General features: G+C 36.7%; 1 protein-coding gene across 2 annotated transcripts in view; it reads right to left on the reverse strand.

The window, feature by feature from the left end:
* Positions 1–14,613, reverse strand: part of MOB1B (MOB kinase activator 1B) — a 59,262-nt gene that overhangs the window by 2,065 nt on the left and 42,584 nt on the right. For both annotated transcript variants that reach the window (XM_021702353.1, XM_044912710.1), the window contains exons 2-5: positions 14,225–14,391; positions 9,627–9,720; positions 3,959–4,092; positions 1,241–1,404 (exon numbers count right to left, since the gene is read on the reverse strand). In XM_021702353.1, coding sequence (XP_021558028.1) covers positions 1,241–1,404; positions 3,959–4,092; positions 9,627–9,720; positions 14,225–14,391 — 559 coding nt within the window. The remainder of the gene's footprint in view (positions 1–1,240; positions 1,405–3,958; positions 4,093–9,626; positions 9,721–14,224; positions 14,392–14,613) is intronic.

The following is a 14,613-nucleotide window of genomic DNA, read 5'->3' on the forward strand; positions in this document are numbered from 1 at the left end:
TCATGTTCTGCCTAAACCAAAGCACAGAAGCAAACTTTGAAATAACATTTTCTTTGTTTCTATGGGTGTCTGTAGGTGGGATACCATGGTGAAGTAACTGCTTGGAGCAACAGTTTTGGCAAGTTAAGATCTCCTAAAATGTGTTTATATAGGTGAAATTAAGACACAAAATGTGTGTGTTCAGTATGAGAGGTAGGTATAGAGGGAAAATAGACACATTTTTCTTTAGTGGAGATGGGGTAAGGGGAGGGCATTTATAAGTATATGCCCACAGATATAAAAAAAAATTACACAGATTCAAGATTTGGACTTCTGCCTATCATCTACCCTCTCAACCTCCGACAACAACAAAAAAGCTGGTCAGCTTAACCATTTCCACCTCTTTTTCACTCCTGCCTATTAGTGGTCTACACTATAGCAGGATGAAAATATCCAACTTCTCTTAGTCTACACCTCTGAGAACTAAAGGGAGAAGGAAGAGGAGGTCAACCAGAGTCAGAAAAGACTAATGGACCTCTGGAATAGCAACACTCCTTGGGACCTTTTTTTCTTCTTTGGATATAATGAGTAGTACCTAACTTAAAAATTATTCAGAATATGGTTTTAAAAAGGAAGAAAAAAAGGTATTATATACAAAGTCCATTTCCAGGCCAGAATATACTTTAAAAAAAAAAATCTGGGCGCCTGGGTGGCTCAGTTGGTTAAGCGACTGCCTTCGGCTCAGGTCATGATCCTGGAGTCCCGGGATGGAGTCCCACATCGGGCTCCCTGCTCAGCAGGGGGTCTGCTTCTCCCTCTGCCCTCTTCCCTCTCATGCTCTCTGTCTCTCATTCTCTCTCTCAAATAAATAAATAAAATCTTTAAAAAAAAAAAAATCTAGGGTAGACAGGAATTAAGGGTTAAGACGATTAGGAGGAATGCTAATGTGCTAAAGGTACCAAGTTCATCTACAGGCCTGCCAAACTAGCCAGGTTCCTAACTCAGTCCCTCCATATGGCCTGCTAAATGAAGCAAATTCAAAGCAAGACCTCAAAGATCCATTTTAGACTTGCATGCCACCAAACTGGAGATGAATGGAATTCAGAAACAAAAGGCCTTATCATCATGGTAAGTATAAAAGAGGATAAAGACTAGACAGAGAAGGCAAATTTTATCCTAAAAGTATGGATGCAGGATTCACCTTGGAACTCTGCAGATAACTGGTTTTACTGAGCAAAAAAGGCCTCATAATTCAACTTACCTGGACAAAAAAAATAAAGTGCTTGAAAGATGTATTGAGATGCGCTTCCTCCTGAAGTTGGATCACAGGGTCGAAATGCTGGTGATAAATGTGAGCATAAACCCTAAAGAGGCGTTTGAGTATAGTTTTTGCCACAGACATGAAATTCTTCGGGAATGGGACACCTAATAAATAGATAAACAACGCCCTCTATTAAGAAGAGACAAGAACAAGGCAGTAGGAGTTTGTCAACAAACGGTAACATAAATTAACAAGACAAAGCTAAAAGGAAGTATTTGTGAATTACTAATAATACCCACTCTACTTTCTGGAAATTCTCAACATATCATGAATGAAAATAAACTTTAAAACTTCCATGGAATTAGAACCAGACGTTAGCAAGCCCCTTAAGCCTTTTTACCTACCACTTTACTAAAATGAAATAAATGTATGCCTAAGATGGTAATGAAGCTAAAACTCACACTCATATCCTCAGATTTCTTAACATCAAGTCTCAGTATAAATATTTGCTGAACACAAACAATATTAACCATGCTCAGTGTTGCTTACAATGCCTGCAATACATTTTTATGTTTTCTCTATGGAAATTATTTCCTAACACTTCCAGGTCTACATTTATTCTGAAATTAGCTGCAGTCCCCCTCAATGAGGTTCACTGTTTTATGAGTAAGAGCACTTTTACAGAATTAAACAAATACAAGACTAGAAAAAATACAAAATTCCATGTCTTTTGTCAAACTGGCTAAATGACCCAGATTGGATTCAGTGTTATCACATTGCCTTATCACATTGCCTTCTGCTCATTTTAAAATATTATAGGTCACGGGGCACCTGGCTGGCTCAGTCAGTAGAGGGTTGGGGTTTTAAGTTCAAGCCCCATACTGGGTGCAGAGATTACTTTAAAACAGAAGTCTTAAATATACACACACACACACACACACACGTGTATATATATATTTAAATATTATATATTTATGTATATAGTATATTGTATATATATATATACAGTGATCTATTTATACATAAATAGATCACAAAGAAACATAAGACAAACCAAAATGAAGGGACACTATATAAATTAGTATGCTTATACTCTTCAAAAAGATCAATGTCATGAAGGACCAAAAAAGAATGAAGTATACATATTCCATACTAAAGAAAGCTACAGAAACATGACAAGTGAATGAAAACAAAAGTCAAAGATTTTCTTTTACTATAAAGGATATTATTGGGAACATTTGAAAAATCTGAAGAAAATCTATAAATTAAATAGTATTGTATCATTGTTAAATTCCTGATTTTGATAGTTATACTGTGATTTTCTAAGAAAATGCACATTGAAGCATTTGGATAAAGGGGCATCATACATAAAACTTACTCTCAAGCAGTTCAGGAAAAAGAAAACATGAAATTGGGGGGAGGAGAGAGAAGACAAATGTGGTAAAATGTTAGCCACTGAAAAATCTGGAAGAAGGAAAAAAATCTGGAAGAAGGGTATATAGGGATTCTTTGCATAATTCTTGCAAATTTTCTAAAAGCCTGAAATTCAGTCAAAATAAAAGGTTATAAAATATAAAATATATGTGAAATTCAGTCATAATAAAAGGTTATATAAAATATGTATATAAAATATATATATAAAATATATTACAGGAGATAAAAGCTAAGGTGATAGCACTTAACCAAAATGATTATGATGGATATAAGTAATGCAGTCCTGAAAAACAGATCTTTTATTACAAAGGCTCCAAAGTAGTTAAAACATTCAATAAATGTGTTTAAAACAATCCATAATAACAGCAACTATTTACATTGCGGTCTCCTCCACCACATCATTCTTCCAAACTCTAAAAGCATACAATATAGTCAAAAAGTTGTCTGTTGACAGAAGAACAAATTCTTATTTTTTTCAGAAAACACAAGTTGTAAGAAGTTTGAGAGGGTAAAATCATATGAATTATCTTGATGTGAACAATTTCCACTTGAAAGAAAATATAATTTCCTTAAAAGCAAATATAAAAAAAGCAAAAGTCACTCAGTAGATAACAGGCTAACCCCGCAAATCTTGTTTTCTTCTCACCTAGCTTGATTTCACAGTCTGTAAGATTCACACTGTAGTCATAAATTCAAACTCCCTTTCTGCCACAAATACACTGTAAAACTGGAAATAAGGCATATAAACTCCTTCCCTAAACAAGAAATGGATATGACTGTGGCAGATGATACTCTCTGCATACCCAGTATCTTTTTTCTATAACACAGGCTAAATTTTGTTACTATCCAAGATACACTAATCTTCTCGTTGTTTAAAATTACAGGGAGCTTTCACTTAACATTCATGATAAACTCAGTGTGAAAAAGATAAAACACTTTTAAATGTATAAAATTAGAAATATTTTGATAGGTATGGCAGTTTAGTATGGTTCCTGGAATAGAGAGCCAATAAGCTCTAGAAACACATAAAATTAGATAAATCATAGGGGCGCCTGGGTGGCTCAGTTGTTAATCGTCTGCCTTCGGCTCAGGTCATGATCCCAGGGTCCTGGGATCCAGTGCCGCATCGGGCTCCCTGCTCAGCGAGAAGCCTGCTTCTCCCCTCCCTCTGCCCCTGCTTGTGCTCTCTCTCTCACTGTGTCTCTGTCAAATAAATAAATAAAATCTTAAAAAAAAAAAATTAGATAAATTATAACAGATTCCGATTATACAAAACAATTATACCAATTTTTGATGGAAATAATGTCTCATCATCCAACTGGTCCTGAACCCAAGTCATCAGGTAATCAATATACTTCGGTGCAGAGCACTTAATAGGCTTCTTTATGTTTGTTCCATCTGCCCAATGATACTCATATCTGTATTGGAAAGATAATAGACACAGAATATCAGTATATACCTATACAAAATGTGTGTATTTTTATATATGTGTGCATATTATGAATGTACACAGGACATGTTTTAAACAATCTGCTCCTCTAAATAAAGATATTTTGCATTTAGCATTTAAATTTAGAGCCTTTAAAGTGTTACTAGACTATTTTGCATTTATCATGATCCAAACTAAGCAGGTCCCATCAAACTCATTTTTTGTAAGCTTTTCTTTATATACAGCATTTATATTTTAGAATCATACACTGCCATAGTAGAAAACCTAGCTAGCTTTCCACTTCTCCACTTCTCTGATAACCACCTTTAATCTTTATGGTTGTTTTTATTCTTTGAAAAACATTTCTCCTTATGCAATTCTTCTTATACAATTCTTTTAACTTGGGGCTTTAAATTTTGGCTTAAGGATAGAGAATGACATGGAAGCTCCAAAGTAACATGCACAAAGAAAATGAGTCAATATCTGAGTACATTTGGTTGAGGAGCTAAATATGCCTTTAAAGAAAAACGGCAACCCAAATAAAAATGCCTATAGGACCTGGGTATTAACAGAACACTATCCTTTGTTATAATCAACATTTAATGTGCACCTACCACGTGAGAAATACTGTTCTTGACCAAGGGACACTAACTTTCCATACTGTCAAGGAAAACAGACTAGTAGAGGAGATAGGCTTGTAAATGAGTAGGTAAAAACAGTTCGGTAAGAATGGTAATAGAGTTACACACACACACCCACCCACACACAACCACAACCTGATTTTTAAGATAAGGAATATGCACACAGCTGAAACTCCAAAGCATAAAATCTCTAAACTGAATTATCATTTTGTATTTTAGTTTCCAAGAAACAAGATTACTTCTACCCCTTAGCTTCTCTCTTTGAATCAATTTTGTTATTCTAACCTTGTTCCAGTTTGAACTGACAAAATGATAGGTCAGTGAGTCTACCAAAGAAGGTGAAAGAAAATACAATGGAAAAATACTACAGAGTATTTCAAATGATGAAAATGATCTTGAGATAGGTTAAATAAGGAAGCTTTCCATTTAATCATAACTACTTACACCTGAAAAATAAACCTGAATACGATACACGTGAAAAAACATTCTAACAGCATACCTTACTGCCAACCCTGGGCAACAGGGATGACTGCAAGTCTACTTTGAAGGTTTCCAGGAAGAGATTCCCCAACATTTGGTATTCTCTTCCACTGCTTAATCACTTTCACAGTCACGAGATTCTTTCTAATCTGAAACTAAAGTCTAAGGGGGACTCAAGCCTGTTCTTATTTGATCCTCTTAGGAGACAGAGACCACGAATAGTAGAACTTTTAGCATCATTACTCTTCACTTAAAGACAGGGACTCATCCATGTTTTCTCCCACATGTTAAGAAACCTTAACATTTTTGCCTTTCCTCCCAATCATATTTTTCATTTTGTTAGTGATCAGGTGTATTCTTAAATGCAAAAATCAAAAGCAGACACAGTTGACCTAAAAATCATTTTCAATATTCTGAAGCTTTTTTTAAGCATACTAACTTTCAATATCCCAAAGCTTTTTGATATACTGCTTATACTTCTACAGTTTATGATTTTCTGATCCATTCTTCTTCTTTTGCCATGTTTATACCTAAGATGACTTCATCCTGTAACTCTATTTTGCCCACATTGATTTTTTATTCCACTTTTGGCAGACCATTCTCTTTGAAATTTATTTGTCATCATGGTATGAACTTATCAACTGCAAACTGTAGAATATTCATCATTTCTTGGTTAATAATAATAATAAATAATAACTGACAAAATCCTCTGAGGTAATCACTCAATAACACTTTGCAAGGGGCCAGTACTAAGCTACTAATAAATGCCTCTCCTTGGTACAATCCCAAGCATCTTCTGCTAAAGATGGCAAAGCATGAGAACAACTGCATCTCCTCAGCACTAACAATGGACAAAACTTAAGACTCTCAAAATAAAAAGGAAGGGAGGGAAGTAAATGGAAGGAAAGGCAGAAGGAGGGGAGGGAAGAAGGGAAGGAAGGAGAAGGAAGGAAAAAGAAAAGGAAGATCATTTTTGTTTTTATAGTATCTTTATAGAGATCCTGTGCCTGTTATTTTCAAAGAAATACATACATTCTTTCTAACCAGCTTTTTAGAGAAGGTTTCTGTGGAGAAAGTGATCACAGCAGTATTCTAAGTGGCAGTAATTCTCCCTAGTTCACAGGATATTGGTATAATATCAGAAAACCTCACAGTTAAAATACTAGTCAATTTCAAGGGGAGAAATGACAAATTTGAGGTAAAGAAACCTTGCAGACATTAAGATGATAAAGTAATCAGGGTTAACATCACCAGTGATGGGATGGTTGACATTGTGTGCCCCCGATATGATCCACTGAGAAAAAAATGATCATTTCTATGGTGTCCAGCCAAGAATACATAGCCTGAATGTGGTCATAAGGAAATGTCAGACAGCCTGTGTCAGGCGTCCCCAAGACCACCCCCAGGTTTGATGATTTGCTAAGAGGACTTACAGAACTCAGCACACAGTTGTACTCACAGCTATTATTTATTACAGTGAAAGAACACAAACCAAAATCAGCGAAAAAGAAAAAACATATTAAAATTCTAGATTCCCAGAAGGAAAGCATTAGCCATACCGTTTGTACAAAGAGTTTAGGCACAGTGAGCCAGTCTTATCTTAAGTTAGGGAGGTGGAAACCCTTTTTAAATCCAAGTTCCCAAGGCACCTGGGTGGCTCAGTTGTTAAGCGTCTGCCTTTGGCTAAGGTCATGATCCCAGGGTCCTGGGATAGAGCCCCACATGGGCTCCCTGCTCACAGGGGAGCCTGCTTCTCCCTCTCCCGCTCCTCCTGCTTGTGCTCTCTCTCTTGCTCACTGTCAAATAAATAAAGAAAAAGAAATCCAACTTCCCAGTTGCTATCCATAGATCAACCTTGTAAATAGGCCTTTCAAGAGATAAGTCAGGCCTGCTATGTTAACTCTTTTCCATATAAAGGGCAATACCAGAAAAAGACTGAGGAATTATTCTAAATTATAGGTACCTGAAGAGATAAGTCAAATAAATGCAATACATATTCCTAGATAGGATCCTGGATCCTGGACCAGAAAGGGAAAACTGAGATATTGTTGAAGCAGTCATGAAATGTGAATGGTGTCCATGGACTGGAAGAAGTGATCTGGAGGGTCTGTATGCTATGTAGAAGAGATGTAGAAGAGTGCCCTTGTTTTTGGAAAATACACAGCTGAATATGAGGAGGAAAAGAGGCATTAATGTCTACAACTTGCTCAAAAGGTTCAGAAAAAATTAATGTTAATGAGTATATACAGAGTAGTGATGAAACAAATGCAGTAAAATGTTAATAACTGGGGAATCTCTTGTGAAAGAAATATGGGAATTCCTTATGCTCTTCTGGCAACTTAAAATTACTGGAAGCTTCAAAGTTTGAAATAGTCTGAAAAGAAATTCTTTTCAAAAAAATTACCTTAAGAAATATTTAAATCATATTCTTTTGAACATCTTTTCTGATGACAAGCTGTCAGTCCTCTTTAAAAGGACTGGATTCCGAGAAACATCTAAACTCACTTGGAATTAATTTGAAGGATAAGGTAGACAACTCCAACTAGGTAATACTTTGCTCAATATGTGAATTTGGTCAAAAAATAAAGTATGATTATGAACTAATAACACTGCATCTCTTGGGTAGTTAGTAATCTGACTCTTTAAAAGTCACCAAAAATTGGGCGCCTGGGTGGCTCAGTCATTAAGCGTCTGCCTTCGGCTCAGGTCATGATCCCGGAGTCCTGGGATCGAGCCCCGCATCGGGCTCCCTGCTCAGCGGGGAGTCTGCTTCTCCTTCTCCCTCTGTCTACCACTCTGCCTACTTGTGCTCCCTCTCTGTCAAATAAAAAAAAATAATAATAAAATAAAAAAATTTTAAAAAAAAGATTAAAAGTCACCAAAAATAGTCTACAATAAGTGATTAGCAATCTAAGGTCACAACTTATAACAATAATACTCCTAAACACTCGTAAGTTTGGGCAGTGTTGTTTTGTTTTGATATTTACACCTTATATATGATGGGAGTATAGGATACACTTTATAAAAAGTCAGCACTAAAAATTAAAACCTCTCTCTTTATGTCTTGTAAGTATCAATTAATATTTCTTTTTTTTTTTTTTAAAGATTTTATTTATTTATTTGACAGAGAAAGACACAGCGAGAGAGGGAACACAAGCAGGGGGAGTGGGAGAGGGAGAAGCAGACTCCCTGCCGAGCAGGGAGCCCGATGCGGGACTCGATCCAGGGACTCCAGGATCATGACCCGAGCCGAAGGCAGTCGCTTAACCGACTGAGCCACCCAGGCACCCTCAATTAATATTTCTTATAATAATAAAATAATAATACAATGTAGAAAGTAAGAGTAGAGGCACTAGAATCGAAGAGACTTAAATTTCAATTCTGGTTCAGCCTGCTTCTAGATAATAGGACCATGGACATGTTACTTAACCCTTCTCAGACTCAATTTCTTTTCTTACCTCATAGGGTTGCTGTATGAAGTAAAAGATGAAATGTATGAAAGGCCTAACATTTTAGGTAGCACTAAATAAATGGTAGCAGTCATTATCAGCCACAGTAATAATTAAATAATTTCAAAAATTTATTGATCTAAGCAAACATTTACCAAGTGCTAACTAGGTGGCAGGCATTGTTCTTGCACCAAAAGGGATTTAAACGAAGAAGGAATCTAATAGGTTAAATAAGACATGTATAAAGAGTGTAAGTATAATATAACAAAGAAATGTAATCACAAAGACAAAAAAGTTAAATAGATCAGATCTAGTCTGAAAATATCAAAAGGTTTCATAAAGAAAGAAGCATTTGATGTGGACCTTGCAGATGGGTAAGATTTTTTGAACTATTACCAGGTAATGATTGGAGGGAGATGGGAAGAGAAGAAAAATATCCAAAAGAATAATGGAATGAGGGGCACCTGGGTAGCTCAGCTGTTAAGCGTCTGCCTTTGGCTCAGGTCGTGATCCCAGGGTCCTGGGATAGAGCCCCCTGCATCGGGCTCCCTGCTTAGTGGGAAGCTTGTTTCTCCCTCTCCCACTCCCCCCCCCCCCCGCTTGTGTTCCCTCTCTTGCTGTATCTCTCTCTATCAAATAAATAAATAAAATCTTAAAAAAAAAAAGAATGGAATGAGCAAGTTTTCACAGTATAAGTAATGGAGGGAATAGTAAGGTGTTTCCAGTAATCTAGTTTGGATAGACCAGAGGAGATTCATAAGCAAAGAGAGGAAAGGAGGAAGGAGGATTATACAGGGAGAGCCATAAAGCTCAGGCTAAAAAATCTGGACTTAATATATAATTAGTGAACCACTGAAGGAGATGCTAAGTAGAGAAACTGTATGGTCAGAAACTTTCTTCTTATCTAAGAACTTTTAAGTAAAAATGAGAATTGATCATAAACCATGTCTTACTTTGGGCCAGCTGACATCACTGGACAACTTTCCTCTGTACAGAAATCTGTGATTGTTCCATAAAGCATATTAATCTGATTGAAGAAATCCACAGCTGCAAAGCAAGTATCAGTTATAAGTAAAAAATTAAATTTTAATTTTACTCAAAGAGAATCCTAGATTTATCAGTGTTCTTTCCTCTACAAAGAAGAAGCAAAAAGCATACACAGAAATCACAACACGTGGCTACTCTGAAATTAGGGGCTTCTATTTATTAAGTAAGTTCATCCTTAGGTGGGTGAAAAAAAACAACCACAGAGTGGGAGAAATTCTTTGCAACACACAGAGCCAACAAAAATTTGGGGGTGCATCCAACTCCTGATTTTAGCCCAGGTCATGATCTCAGGGTCCTGGGATCCAGCCCCATGTCAGGCTCATCCGGCTCCAGCTTAAGATTCTCTCTTTCCCTCTCCCTCAGCTTCTCCCACCACTTCCACCACCTCCCCACACCCACTTGCACTCTCTCTTAAAGAAGAAAAACATACTGTATTCAGAATATATAAAGAACTCCTATGGATTAAAAAGAAAAAGACAACATAGTAGAAAAATGTGAGACAGTTTTGAACCAGCACTTAACAAAAGGAAGTTTCCAAATGGTCGAAAAGCACAAGAAATTGGCAATCATGGAACTGCAAATTTAAATGATAGTGGGATGCCATTCCACAGCTATCAAAAAAGCTACAATGTATCTGAAAATGCAAAGAACTAAGAATATCCAACATATTCTTGAACAAGATGAACGTCAAAATTTATGAAGCACAACGAATAAAACCAATGGACCAATGGAACAGAATGGAGACCAGACACAGGTAAGTACAGAAGAAACAGCAAGCACAGAAGCATATTAGTTTCAGGTGTAAAATATAGTGATTCAACAATTCTATACATTATTCAGTGCTCATCATGTTGTGTACTCTTAATCCTCTTCATTTATTTCACCCATTCCCCAACCTATCTCCACAGATAAATTTCTTTTTTTTTTTTTAAAGATTTTATTTATTTGAGAGAGAGAATGAAAGACAGAGAGCATGAGAGGGAGGAGGGTCAGAGGGAGAAGCAGACTCCCCGCTGAGCAGGGAGCCCGATGCGGGACTCGATCCCGGGACTCCAGGATCATGACCTGAGCCGAAGGCAGTCGCTTAACCAACTGAGCCACCCAGGCGCCCCTCCACAAATAAATTTCTTAAGAAGAGCACAAAAAGGACTAATAATATAGTTTTCTATGTTTCACTGGATTTATTCCTAGGTTTTTTATATTTTTGATGCTATTTCTAATTTTTATATTGACTCCAGTAATAATCTTATTAAATTTATCTATTGGTAATAATAATCTTGGTGTAGTAATAACAATCCTAATATTCTGGTTTTTCAACATTCATTCATATTGACTACGAATGAATATGCTTTCTTCCAAGAGAAATTAAGAAAACAATCCCACTGGGGTACCTGGGTGGCTCAGTCAGTTAAGCATCTGACCTCAGCTCAGGTCATGATCTCAGGGTTGTGAGATCAAGCCCCATGATGGGCTCCGACCTGGGTGTGGAGCCTACTTAAGATTCTCTCTCGTCCTTGAGATGCCTGGGTGGCTCAGTCGGTTAAGCGTCCGCCTTCGGCTCAAGTCATGATCTCGGGGTCAAATCAAACCCCATGTTGGGCTCCCTGCTCAGTGCGGAGCCTGCTTCTCCCTTTCCCACTGCCCCTCCCTACCACTCATGCTCTCTGTCTCTCTCACACACACTCTCTCAAATAAATAAATAAAACCTTAAAAAAAAAAAAAAGATTCTCTCTCGTCTTCTCCCTCTGCCTCGCCCCCTCACACAACCTCTCTTAAAAAAAAAAAAAGAAAACAATCCCATGTATAAATGCACCCATAATAGTAAGATACCTACTAAATCTAACCAAAGAGGTGAAAGACCTACACTCTGAAAACTATAAAACACTGATCAAAGAAATTAAAGATGACACAAAGAAATAGGAATGTCTTGGAAGGACATGGATTGGAAGAGCAAATGTTAAAATGTCTATACTACCCAAATCAATTTACAGATTTAATGTAATCTCTATCAAAATACCAATGGCATTTTCCACAGAACTAGAATAAACAATCCTAAAATTTGTATGGAACCACAAAAGATCCTGACTAGCCAAAGCAATCTTGAAAAAGGAAAGCAAAACTGGAGGTATCACAATTCCAGATTTTAAGGTGTATTACAAAGCTGTAGTAATCAAAACAGTATGGTACTGGCACCAAAATTGACACATAGATCAAGGGAGCAGAACAGAAAACTCAGACATAAACCCAGAATTATACTGTCAATTAATCTTTGACAAAGCAGGAAAAGAGTAATGCAATGGGAAAACTGTTCAGCTACATGTAAAAGAATGAAACTATACCACTTTCTTACACCAAACACTAAAGAAACTCAAAATGGATTAAAGACCTAAATGTGAGACATGAAACCATAAAAACTCTAGAAGAGAGCACAGGCAGTAATGTCTCTGACACAGAAGAGAGCCACATTTTTCTAAATATGTCTCCTGAGGCAACGGAAATAAAAGAAAAAATAAACTATTGGAACTACAAAATAAACAGCTTCTATACAGCAAAGAAAACAACCAACAAAACTAACAGGGATGGGAGAACATATTTGCAAATGGCCTATCTGATAAAGGGTTAATATCCAAAATATATAAAGAACTAAAAATCTCAACACCCAAAAAACAAATAATCCAATTAAAAATTCAGCAGGAGACATGAACAGACATTTCTCCAAAGAAGACATACAGATGGCCAACAGACATATGAAAAGATGTTCATCATCACTTACCATCAGGGAAATGCAAATCAAAACTACAATAAGACATCACCTCACACCTGTCAGAATGGCAAAAATCAACAACACAAGAAACAGGTGTTGGAGAGGATGTGAAGAAAAGGAACCCTCAGGCAGTGCTGGTGGGAATGCAAACTGATGTAGCCACTGGAAGACAGTATAGAAGGTCCTCAAAAAACTAAAAATAGAATTACCATATGATCCAGTAATTCCACCACTGGTTATTTACCCAAAGAAAACAGAAACACTAAATTCAAAAAGATATATGCACCCCTATATTTATTGCAGCATTATTTATAACAGCCAAAATATGGAAGCAAACCAAGTGTCCATTAACAGATCAATTGATAAAGATATCTCTCTCTCTCTCTCTCTCTCACACACACACAGGAATATTAGCCACAAAAAGGAATGAAATCTTGCTACCTGCAACAACATGGATGGATCTAGAGAGTATAATACTAAGTGAAATAAGCCAGTCAAAAACGACAAATACCATATGGTTTCACTCCTATATGGAATTTAAGAAATGAAACAAAGAAAAGAGACAAACCAAAAATCAGACTCTTACCTATAGAGAACTAGTGGTAGCCAAAGGGGAGGCAGTGGGGGCTGGGGGGGGAAATGGGTGAAACAGGTGAAGGGCATTAAGAGTACACTTATCTTGATGAGCACCGAGTAATGTATAGAATTGGTGAAACACTATCATACATCTGAAACTAATATAACACTGTATATTAACTACGCTGGATTTAAAATTTTTTAAAAAGTCTACCCAAAAATAAAAAGAGTATCTCAAACATATTTTACTAACTTCATAAGATCATTATTGAATTGCCTTTTAAAAAAAGCATAATGTAAACAAATAACTGAGCATGCTACTGAAAGAGGCAATTTAGCATAGTGGCTAAAGTGTAGTCTCTACTTGTCATGATGAGCACTGGGTGATGCATGGAAGTCATGAATCACAATATCGTACACCTGAAACTAATACAATGCTGTACGTTAACTAACTGGAATTAAAATAAAAACTTAAAAAAAAAAAAGTGTAGTTTTGGGACGCCTGGGTGGCTCAGTTGTTAAGCATCTGCCTTCGGCTCAGGTCATGATCCCAGGGTCCTGGGATCAAGCCCCGCATTGGGCTCCCTGCTGGGCGGGAGGCCTGCTTCTCCCTCTCCCACTCCCCCTGCTTGTGTTCCCTCTCTTCACTGTGTGTCTGTCAAATAAATAATATCCTTAAAAAAAAAAAGTGTAGTTTCTAAAATTCTAAAGCTCTATATCTGAGCCCAGTTTCTATCATCTGATAGCTGTATGACCTAGGCAAATTACTAATCTTTCTGTCTCACCTTCCTTATCTATATTAAACTGAAATAACAATAGAACCTACATCATTAGGCTATAAAGATGAAATAAAAAGAATCCATGTAGAAAGGGTAACTGAGGGCCAGACATAGAATTAATGTTCCCTAAATATTAATTATTATTACCATTTTTTCTACTGAAGATGGTAAATCTATGCTTTGTATTACATTATAACAGGAGATAAAAATTTCATAAAACTCCATACTCACAAATAAAATAACATAAAGGCTAAAGTGGATTGAGGTATCATATAACTGTGGCATTAGGTTGATAACTAGATCCTTGAACAAACAACATCCACTCACCTACAATGAGGCTACTAACCTAATTTAGAGTCTACCTAGAAACAGATAGGCTACTTACTGTTCACTGCAACCCATTCATTTAGATCTTCCCCCTCAGGAAGCATGACAGCCATCCGGAGATTGCCACTACCAAGTGTGGCTTCTGCATGCTTTAGGAGTTCATACTGGTGAGAACCCTCTGGGATGTTCTTCTTTGGTTTAAACGTTTTAGAGGACCGGCTACCACTACGAATAGAAAAGAAAAAAAGAACCTCAATATTTAAGTCATGACTTTCAACAGAATATTCTACATTGTACTACTGAATAAAATAACACTGAGGTGATCCTAAAGTCCACAAATAGCCCTAAATTGTATTGGCTACATTAAATCCCAGCAAAATAATTGTTGTAGCTACTATGTTTGATACCCAAAACTCCTACAAACCTCTACATTCCCTACTGCAACTC

This window comes from Neomonachus schauinslandi, chromosome 2, assembly GCF_002201575.2.
Source record: "Neomonachus schauinslandi chromosome 2, ASM220157v2, whole genome shotgun sequence".
NCBI classification, from domain to species: Eukaryota; Metazoa; Chordata; class Mammalia; order Carnivora; family Phocidae; genus Neomonachus; species Neomonachus schauinslandi.